Source organism: Rhincodon typus, chromosome 31, assembly GCF_021869965.1.
Source record: "Rhincodon typus isolate 14 chromosome 31, sRhiTyp1.1, whole genome shotgun sequence".
Classification (NCBI taxonomy): Eukaryota; Metazoa; Chordata; class Chondrichthyes; order Orectolobiformes; family Rhincodontidae; genus Rhincodon; species Rhincodon typus.
This window is the reverse complement of record NC_063362.1, coordinates 4,918,093-4,929,729: the sequence shown is the minus strand read 5'-3', so window position 1 is coordinate 4,929,729 and position 11,637 is coordinate 4,918,093. Positions and strand designations below refer to the sequence as shown.

General features: G+C 40.0%; 1 protein-coding gene across 1 annotated transcript in view; it reads left to right on the top strand.

The window, feature by feature from the left end:
• The first annotated feature begins 7,840 nt into the window (after window positions 1–7,840).
• Window positions 7,841–11,637, top strand: part of kif1b (kinesin family member 1B) — a 150,464-nt gene continuing 146,667 nt past the window's right edge. The window contains exons 1-3 of the mRNA XM_048614861.1: window positions 7,841–7,934; window positions 8,930–9,006; window positions 11,216–11,395. Of these exons, the coding sequence (XP_048470818.1) occupies window positions 7,841–7,934; window positions 8,930–9,006; window positions 11,216–11,395 (351 nt within the window). The remainder of the gene's footprint in view (window positions 7,935–8,929; window positions 9,007–11,215; window positions 11,396–11,637) is intronic.

Genomic DNA, 11,637 nt, shown 5'->3' with positions numbered 1-11,637 from the left:
TAAATTTTTGAGCTCATTGACTGGCTGGACGTGCAGACTCTTGTACTGATAAGGGCCTTTATCGTACTTTTCAAAACTGGTTCCATATGCTTTACACCCAGTGAATTATTTTGATTTGCGATTGTTACACTGTAGACAAACACAGCAGCCATTTTGTATGCTTCATTGAATTTGAGTTGAATTCTTTGGACAATTACATGCACTTAGAGGGCAGAGAATAAATTTAGCTGTGCTTGCATTCCAGTTGGTTTTCGCAAAACTGAGGGAATCAGTTGCTGATGACTGCTTGCATTTTAAATGGGTATGATGAATAGGTCTTTGCTTGTTAGTCATAGCTTCTGCAGAGATTGACCAGGAAGTCAGGAAATAGATTGCTGATGAGTCAGATAATTGCGGATTCCGTGTGTCTGTAATTTTGCCACCTGCTGTTCCTGTACTGTCAGACACTTTTTTTAAAACGGTATAATATCAATTCTGTCAGTACTGGGTCTGGGAAATGTGATATTTGAGATGAAAAGAGGATTGGGTTGGCTTTAAAAACAAGATTGCTGGAAAGCTTTGATAAAATGTGCATTTTTTAAGCAGTAATCCAGTTCTGTATCACCAAATGACTATTTGATCTAATTCAGTGTTTTCTATTTACAGATGAGTTTGTTCAGAAGTTAAAAAATAATATATTACGCAGCTGCGGTATTTATTTATTGGTCAACATTTGTGTATTTCTCTTAGGGAAATTTACAATTAATTTTTTACTGTTTCCTGGGTTCTGCTGGGTTCTTCACAATTATATATCACAATCCCTCTTGTTCACAACTTTAACAAGCAGATGTTTCTTAACTGGCAGCTTAAGTACATCAAACATTTTTATCAAATACACTACTGCAGTTTGAATATAGAATGATAAAACAACACTAATGCCCATCTCTCAAAAGGCTAACATTATCCTCAAATGCTTTGCCTGTTTAGTTTATGTAGGATAGTTTGTTACAAAATTTTCACGAAAAAAACGTAAAATACATCATGCAGATTTGACTGAGATAGACAGAATTACTTTTACAAAATGTTGCCACCCCTTAAATAAGAGTATTCCAAGCAATTTTGCGAGTTAGTATTGCGGAAAAGTGACAACATGCTGTGTGAAATGATCCTGTGTCAGAAGGAGAGAGAATGTCTATTTTTATTGAGGACTGCAAAACAAGCTGTGCTAGCATCTGGCAGCTGTTTTGTGGTCTTTTTGAAGTGCTAAGTGTTTGCATTCCAAGGATACTGTAAGTTCTTGCATGCAGCGTTACCAAGTAATGAGTCCTTTATTTAAATATATTATACAGAGGTTTCAATATCACCAAATTTGAAGGGCTGGGAGCAAATACTCTGAAATATAAGATATTTCAAAAGTACTTCAAACTTTTTCTCATCCACCTCCCATTCTCTAGACTCTCTATGCTAAAGCCTTGCCTGAAGGACAGCCATTTCTGGACACACTTCCTTGTTTTGAGTAAGAATATGGGGGATTCCTCCTGGAAATTCTCTGTCAGGTCTTGTTACCTCAGACTAGTCACCTCCAGTGAAGATTGAGGTCATGAGCCACTTATGGAAGTATGTGACCAAACTGGAAGCGTGACCAAGGATCCAGTGATCTTGGGGATTCTCCAGGAATCCTGTTGTTGCCATTTCAGAAATGCCTCTGGGATTTGGTAAGGTGGCCTGTATAATTTCTTGCATTTTTCCCTTTACTTCCTGCATTGGATTTGAAGATCTGCTGAAGCTGTCTTAGCTGTACTTCAGAAAGATTTCTTCAGAGTCTCCAATGCTGAGCACTAACTGAGTGAGTACTCAGTTTCCATGTCATGGTCGCTGCAAAGCCAAAGTCAGAAATTAAGAATTTCCAACACTTACCCTGTCCATCCCCGACCCCTCAAGCCCCCATCCGCCAGTAAACTCATATGTGTTTCAATGTACACCATGGAAAAACCGACTTCACCTTAAATATCATTGCTTGTTATTTTTAATGGCTTGAACTGTGTAAAGCCTTTAATGTTCTGTCGAACTGTTGGCCACCCAACTTTAATTGTTCATTTCAGCCTGATACTCCCATGCATTCTCAGAGACCGGTGAAGACTAACATTCCTATGATAATTCTTTTGTTCTATTGTGGTGCAGTGGTAATATCCCTATCTCTGAACCAGGTGACCTGAGTTCAAGTCCCACCTGCTCCTGTGATGTGTAATAACATTTCTGAGCAGGTTGCTTAAAAATATGAGGGCTGGTTTTCCCCAGTAAAAGGAAGTGGTCAAGAAGCAGTGGGAGTGGACTGGAGTTTGTTTGACTATGAAATATGAATAAACTGACTCCTACTTCAGGAAATGGATGATAAGCAATAAACAGTGGTTGTTGCCAGCTGTTCCCCATTCACAATTATAGAATCCCCACAGTGTGGAAGAAGACCATTTTGGCCCAATAAGTCCACACCAACCCTCTGAAGAGCATCCCACCTAGACCCAAACCCCTGCCCCATTCTTGTAACTCTGCGTTTCCCATTGCTAACCCACCTAGCCTGCACATTCCTGAACACTATGAGCAATTTAGCATGGCCAATCTACCTAGCCTGCACATCTTCAAACTGAAACTGGAGCATCCGGAGGAAACCCACGCAAACACGAGGAGAATATCCAAACTCTACAGGGACAATTGCCCGAGGGTGGAATCAAACCAGGGTGTCTGGCACTGAAGCAGCAGTACTAACCATTGAGCCACTGTGCCACTCAAATTGTCTTTGAACTGAATGGTGCTAAGCCATTTCAGAGAGTAGTTGAGACACGTTGCTGTGGGTCATGAGTTGCAAGTAGGCCAGACCAGGTACACATGGCAGTTTTCCTTCTCTAAAATGAACTGCACAGATTTTTATGACAACTAATGACAGCTTTGTGGTCATAGATAATGAGACTAACTTTCATTCCCGATGTTTTATTAATTGAATTTAATTAATAGTTGCTAAGGTGGATTTGAACCTGTGTTCCCAGAGCATTAACCTGGACCTTTTGGATTACTAGTTCAATGGCATTACAATTATACCACCATCTCCCTTCAACCTCCAGAGGGGATGATGCAAATTCATTAGAATGATACTTGATATGTGGAAAACCAATTGAGGAAATACTGGGGAACTTGTTGTTGCCACAAAACCAATTCCACAGTGATGTGCTTGAAGAGATGTTTAAAGTCAAGATGGAATGGGACAGAGTAGCTAGAACTGTGCTGTTGCCATTAGTTGTAGGGACAGTTGGAAGAATAAATAGAAGGGACTTCGGATGGAGAGCAGAAACCTGTTTGATTTTGATTTTAATACTGAGCAGTTGAGGGGTTATGGAGTGCACTTCTGGAGTTAATATTAAAAGAAGTAATCATATCAATATTTAGAAATGGACAATACAGGCTGCACCTGTTTCAACTCCATGAAATAGGTGACACCTGTACCCAGGTGCTCAGCTCAGTAATGTCCTGACCAACCAGAGTCAAACTGTCTGATTTAAAAGTTAAACAAAGCCTGGTTGTTAACTGTCAGTCATCATTAATTGATGCATTCTCCATGGCAATACCTCCACCAGTCAGTGCTCTCCTCTCATTCGGAATTAATGTTAGCTTTCCCTTGAATTAGAATTCTTGAATTGTCCCAATGTGTGCAAGATGAAAAGCTTTGATAAAATGCCTTTTGTTTTCCAACAATAGTCAAAGCTATCTTAAGTTTTAATAGATTAACCAAGTGTCGCTGAGTGACCAAATCTTAAGTCTGTAGCTCGAGGAATACTTTCCACCCGATCTTGTTTCTAGTAGTAAGTGACAGTACCATTTCTGAAGAAGGGTCCCGACCTGAAATGTCAACTTTCCTGCTCTGATGCTGCCTGGTCTGCTGTGTACCTCCGGCTCCACACTGTGTTATCTCTGACTCTAGCATTGGCAGTTCTTAATGTCTGAGTACAAAATCTGCACCCAGTTTTCCTTTAAGGACATAACCATTTAATGTAGTTAACATCTGGTTAATTTTTTTCCATTAAATATAGAGAACAGCTTCACATCACATTGGTGGGAAATCATAGCCTGACACTTTTTACATTTAAATTTCAGAAGAATGGCTGAAATCTGACTCAAATTCCAACTTTGTCTGTGGGAGAAAGGTTCTAATCTTCAGCGTTAGCCAACTATCCTCTGCAGTGTCAAATCAGGTCCAATCCAATCAGTGAGAGAAACAAAGATATTTTTCTTTGAGTTTATTAAGGACTCAATCTTGTAGCTCCTTACCTACAGCAGTCCTATCTGTGCTCCCCCTCTATATGTAGAACATAGAACAGGTACAGGCCGTTTGGCCCACGATGTTGTGCCGACCTATTATCCTACTAAGATCAATCTACCCTGCATACCCTTCATTTTACTATCGTACATGTGCCTATCCAAGAGTTGCTTAAATTTTCCTCATGTATCTGACTCTACTACCACTGCTGGCAGTGCATTCCACGCACCCACCAGTCTTTAAAGAGCCTATCTCGGACATCTCCCCTATACCTTCCTCCAATCACCTTAAAATTATGCCCCCTCGTGATAGCCATTTCCGCCCTGGGAAAAAGTCTCTGGCTATTCACTCTATCAAGTCATCTCTCGCCTTCTTCACTCCAATTGAGAGCTACCCAGTCTCTGGGTAGTTACCCAGTCAATTAATTAAACTACTAACCTCTCTACATTTATCAAAGTTCACTCTGCAATCGAGGAGAGTAATTTTTTTTTGTCAAAAGTGGATCATCTAAAATGAAAGTCCTGTTCACAGTAACTATTGCAGCTAACTAAAATTTGTTGTAGAACGCAAACCAGCGCATGGAAAATGTTGATCTCCTGCATCTGTCTTTACTGAATACATTATCGTTGGAGGCAAATAGTTGCACAAGGGAATTACTTTAATTGACAGAACCACTAACAACTGTTTCTATTTCTGGAGGATGGCCTTTTAAGTTATGAATGCTGTGCAAGCGTTGGTATTCACTTCGGTATTTGGAATGAGGATGCTGTATCGTTCAGTTGTTAGTTCCAATTTTCATGAATGAGACGCCTTCGTGGAATTACATTCTGACATTGGGTATGCTTTTGTCACATGACAGCATCTGTGCAAGAAAAAAAAATTGATTGCTTTCATTTATAGAATCTTAAGGAGGGATTATAGCCTGGATTGACTTGAATCTTCAGTGTGTTCTCGCAGTTGCCCCAGACTAATCATTCTATACATGAACTGGAAAATATTTAATGGATAATACTCATTTAACCTCAGGCTTTAAATATTATGTTGATAATTTTCTGTAGCATAAAAAATTTAGTTCTAAATGACATCTTGCCTATGCGAAGTTTTGCCTTCATTTCCTACTAATCTGACAGTCAACTGGCTTTGCTCCCATTCAGTGATGAGGGATGTGATCTCCAGAGTAAGAGACTTCCATTTTAGCTGGGGGTGCAAGTGGCCATAGACTCAGTAGAAGGTGGGCATTGAGCCTGGGCACTTCATTTTTCATGTGCTCCCCCTGTAGTTTCTAATGGATAATCTTAACAAGCCTTGACCCTTTATTGTATGAGGCAAATGGTAATATTTGAAAATTGACAGTGCTGATAATTTATCCATTCATTTACTGTCATCACTCCGAGAGTCGAGACCTCACCAGTGAAGGGAAACGAGGAATTTTGTTCAATTTTTGGACGCTTTCAAATATTAAAGGATTAGGAGAATATGGATTAAAGGAAAACATTTTGTCTTGATCCAATCAGAATGTAGCTGGGACTGTATTTTGCCTGAGATTTCAACTCTCTCTTTAAAAATACACTTCGTAATAACCAAACTGTAGTTTACATACTTGGAAAATTATGCATAGGTCTTCATCTTTGTTATTTCGGTAGTGTTGTAATATTGTTGGCTTATGTTTGGATTGTTATCCAAATTGTATTTTCTAAATATTGCAAAACTGTTTTGGAGTTTGCGCATTCTCCCAGTGACTGTGTGGGTTTTCACTGGGTGCTCCGGCTTCCTCCCACAGCCCAAATGTGTGGGTTAGGTGAATTGGCCATACTAAGTTGTCCATAGTGTCCATGGAAGTGCAGAGTAGTGGATTAGCCATGGGAAATGTGGTGTTGGAGGGGGGTGGGTCTGGGTAGGATGCTCTTTGGAGGGTTCTTGCAGACTTGATGGGCTGAATGGCCTCTTGCTGCACTGTTAAGGATTCTATGATTCTAAATGGTTGTGTGGAGAGATGGGAAAAAAAACTCTACAGTTGCAATACACAAGATAACGTTACTGTTGCAGCAATACTTTTAAAACATCTTGCTCCTGGAAATAGTTTTCTCTGGTTTTTCAATATTATTTTGGTTTTACTTTTTTTTAATGTTTGAAATAGAAGGATTTTTACAACAATCTGGTTGTTAGCTCATCACAGTTACTGATGCTAGCTTGGTTATTCCAGATTTTATTTAATTAATTGAATTTGAATTCAGCAGCTGCCATGCTGGGATTTGAATTCACATTTCCAAATTGCTCATCGAGTAAAAGGCTGTGACCTCTCTGCTGTGAACTGAATATTCTTCTCCTCACTATCTTACAAACCAGGCTCAAATGTGACAGCTGGTGCTTGTCCACCATTCACAAGACTCATTCATAGTGTTGCTTCATCATCTTCAAGCTTCACTAATACTGTTCTTGATATACTCTTGGAGGAGAGGTTTAAATCTTGTGGACTAGTTGATCTCCAAAGACGCTGTCTCCAGAGCTTGGGTATTACATTTCAATTTTACTGTACTTTTTTTGATGACCATCAGTAAGTAGTCTTTGTTGTAGAATGTGTTCTTTTTCTTTTTGAAAGATCATTAGGCACACTGGTAATTTGTTAATTTCAATACCTACTTCCTTCGTTCATTTCATCTGCAAGTCCAATTGATGCCTTGGTTGCATTACTGTATCAAATTCAGAAGAGAGGGAGGATGAGATTCAGTCCTTCCAGCAGGTTCTGCGGTTTTGTTTGACTTATTGCCTGCCTTTCCTTAATATCCTTTGATGTTGCGCCCTAAGCAGGATCTGTTGATCTCCACTTTGAAAAATTCAAGCATCTATTCACTTTGTAGGGTGAGGGCTATGAATTTCCATTGTTGGGGAAACGGTCTCCCATCTTTAAGAGGTAGCTTCAATTTTAGGATTATGACCCCTTTTTCAGAATTTTCCCGGGAGTGGAGATAGTTTGTTTGAGCTTCATTGAGCCCCCTTATTATTTCAAACAATTAGATCACCCCTTGACCATCTGAACACCCCTGGATGTGAAACAATTTGTGTTCATTTTAGGGACTCTTGTGGTGCAGTAGTAGTGTCCCTATCCCTGAACTGAGACCTGGGTTCAAGTCCCACCTTCTGCAGAGGTGTGTAGTTACATCTCTGAACAGGTTGATTTAGGAAAATAAGTTAAATTCCACTAGACGTGAAACAATTTGTGTGAACTGGCCTCATGATCTAATCCTTGCAGCACTTTAAAGCACATAATTGCATATAGAAGCTGACCAAGGGAAATAAACAAATGTTGTAAAAACTGAAATTGTAACTCAGACTGTTTTAAAGGCAGGTAATGTAAGCCCAAATTTATCCTTTTGTGGCAGAACATCCAACATCTTAAACAAGGTCAATGAGACTCAGTGAAGTGCATAATGAGCCTCATGAATTGTCAATGTTGCTTAGCTCCTTTGTATAGTCATAGAGTCTGACCCTTTGTACATTAACTATGGAGTGCTTTCTTACCTTCTGGAATTGAAAAACAAAACGGCGGGGGGAAACATGCACCCTACCCCAACGAACATAAAGATACTTTTGAGACCTCCTAAAGCCCCAAAAGGCAAATGCGCTCCCTCACGAGGATTAATGATGAATTGTAGGAGATAAATCGAAATGAGACGGTCTGAATCATATTTTAAGGATGGCGTTCAGTTTTTAAGTTTAATCATGCTTAGTGTTGGGAACCTTTCCTATTAAAGCAACTTAGTTACTGAATTATTCCCAAGTTATTTGCGTTAGATGCATTAGCGTATTTTGTACTCTGGGAAACTATTAGATTTGGCCAATAAAATGTTGCTGTTATACTACAGTAAGTTTCTCCTTCCAGTACTTTATAGTATTCTTCCCCAATTCCAAATGTCCCCATCACTGTTTTCCATCTTGGGCTTTTCTGAATGTTGTCCCCACTGAGCCATAATTTTGGTTCATTGAGGGGACTGCGGATGTGAAGTAATTTCCAATGAAATTTAACCAGGCACTTCCCATGCTACTTTTGGAATTTGCATGTTCACATGGAATCAACTCACCCATAACTGTGATACGGAAGTGACTTTTAATTTGTTCACAAGATCTAAACATCGTTGCCCTTAGTTGCCCTTGAGAAAGCTGGGGAGTTTCAGGAAGGAACAGTAATATATTTCCAAACCATAATGCTGTTTAACTTGGGCAAGATCTTTGTGGCGGTGTTCCCTGCATCTGCTGGCCATCTCAGTGGTAGAGGTTGCAAGTTTGGAAGATACTCTTATCAGATACTGAAGTCCATCCTGTTCATGGTACACACAGCTGTCACTGTGCATCAGTGGTAGAGGGAATAATCATTTTGATCTTGGAAATAGGGTGCTGGTTAAGTTGGCTGCATTTTCTTGGATGATGTCTAGCTGCTTGAGTGCTGTTGGAGCTGGACTCATTCAGGCAAATGGGGAATGTTCCATATGACACTCTCTTGAACTTGTGCCTTGAAGGTGATAGTCAGGACTTGGAGCACGTGATAACGTATCCAGATCTCCACTGGTTTTCTGCATTTCATAGCTTTGTTCTCAAGTGAAGGCTGCAGAATGAGTCACTGATATCTCTTTGTTCCTCTTCCTTTAGGTATTATAAACCCGAAGAATCCAAAGGAATCACCAAAGACCTTCAGCTTTGATTACTCCTATTGGTCACATACCTCGGTAAGAGTCTTTCTTGTATCAATCAATAATTTTGCAATAAAGATACCTTTGTACCAAGACCTTTAATGCCTGATTCTTGCACTGCAAAGAACCGTGGATGCTGGAAATCTGAAACAAGACCAGAAATTGCTGGAGAAACTCGGGAGGTCCGGTAACATCTGTGGACAGAGAAACTAAGTTAACATTTTGGAGCCAGTGATCCTTCTTCAGAACCTGAAGTTACTGGACTTGAAATGTAACCTGGTTTCTCTCTCGCAGATGCTGCCAGACTCGCTGAGCTTTTCCAGCACTTTGTTCTTGTTTCATACTTAAATGATATCCCTGATACCTGAAACAATGTACAGTATATCTCGGTGCCTGATTATGTAGGTTAACATGGGTGAGTCTCTCCCCTTTCCTTCCCACCACAACCCTTCTCTGGCTTTTTTTTTAAAAAGCCTGCTCCAGTGATGGTGTTATACAAATTAGAATCTCTCCCTATCTTTTCACTTGCTGCTCCTCCTGCTGAACTCTGGGTGAGTTTGTTCATGTGCAGAACTATCACGATTTCAATGTTTCCATTCCTCCCAAGTGGTTGACTTAAGATCATAAGATATAGAAGCAGAATTAGACCATTTGGCCCATTGAGTTGGCTCTTCCATTCGATCATGGTTGATATGTTTCTCAACCCCATTCTCAGGTCTTCTCCCCGTAATCTTTGATCCCCTTATCAATCAAGAATAACATTGATAACAGTCTTGGGCCAAAATAACCTTCACACCTACTCTTAGTTTGAGCAAAGGGCAGTGGGAAGAAATTAAGTACATTCCTGTTGCAAAACTGCTGATTAGAGAGCTGGACACTGCTGCATCAAATAAGTTGGTTTCAGATGTGATTTCAATAAGAGTGTAACATCATTGACTCTTAAGCAGTTAATGCAATAGTGACAGCCTATTTTATACAAGCGCTGAATGGGTTATTTGTGATTTCCAGTATAAGTCATTAAAACAAAGTGGATTACAGTCATGGATGACAAATCTGATTTGGTGTTAGGTAGTGCTCTATCCTTCATTGCCTTCTGGAAACACAAAAGACAATCTCTTCCCTTTGTTCTCTCTACTTCACCCCTCTCCACCTTGAAAGGAGAACATGAGTATTACTGGGAAAAGACACATTTTGTTGAAACTTTGTTTTGCATTTATCATAAGAATTTGCAAGAAATACTAAAGGGGACAATATTTTCATACTGTATAAGACGAGAGTGCTGATTGGCAGGTAGAAGTAACATGGCAGATGTACTAGTCAGAATGTACTTGACAAACCATTAGCGTGCTCTTCAAATATGATCAAAATGTTATCGTTCTCCCTTTACTCTTGCAAATTGTTCTGATGAGTGCAAGACCCAAAACCTTGACGAAAGGTGCCTTTTTTTTTTAAGCAACATTTAAATTCTAGCCAATAAAATGAACCTTGCGTTATGATTGAACAATCGGAACAAAACCCAACAGGTTCTTAACATTATTAGGGCTCATGAGAATTTTATTCCTTTCAAAAAAAGTTACAATGTGCAATGCAATTGGTCGCAGTGTGATTGATAGATACTTTGCTAATGGTGTTTCATGTAGAATTCACATACTTTTCCCAGGCCTACTGCAGGTGCCGTGCCCTTGCAGGGGCTACGACTTCCTGTATTCTTCTCATTTCAATTTCTTGCCTCCCTTCCCCTTTTACCAGTTACAATCCATTGATATTTGAATAGGCCATCTCAAGGATGTGACAGTATAGTGCTTCTCAAACATTTTTCTGCTGTTAACCCTGTTTGAGGCCTGAAAATGTCACAATATCTTTGCTAATGGTGGAGGGGGGAAGAGAATGCCTCCGAGTACTGGAGATGAGGATTGGGCACTACTGCCTCAGAGCTCTCAATCCCAAAATTTCAGCTTCACCCCAGTTGATGCCCCAAGCCCCATTTTGGGAAGCCCTGTGATAGGGACTGGTAATTTGGAGGTCTGGGCTAATGATCCAGACAGTTTGTATTCACTCCCATGTCACCATCATCCTACTGGCATTTGCACTGTAGGATTCCAGTTTCCTTGCATACAGGGGAACAATCTCAGCAGCTGTGTTGTTCTTTTAGTTGTCTTTAGGATAAATGCGTTTATTTTTGTCTTTGTTGTCTTCTCCAGTGAATCAAGCATAACCTGAATCTCTCTCTCTTCTCACTTTTCAGGCTGAAGATCCAGCCTTTGCTTCTCAACATCAAGTCTACAATGACATTGGTAAAGAAATGCTGCAGCATTCGTTTGAGGGTTACAATGTATGCATTTTCGCATACGGTCAAACTGGGGCAGGGAAGTCCTATACCATGATGGGAAAGCAAGATAAAGACCATCAAGGGATTATCCCGCAGGTGAAGTTCAATTTTAATTCATCAAGATGCAACTAAACATTCTGTTGATAAATTGCTTCTTATTTTGTTTAATGAGCCCCCTAAAGCCCCTCACCTTTTTCTAAATCATTAAGAATTGCTGAATCCCCACTGTCAACATCATGGTAACTGCTATTGACCAGAAACTGAACTGGACCCGCTGTATTGCTACAAGAGCAAGGCGAGGAATCCTGAAATGAGTAACTCACCACCTGATTTTCCCA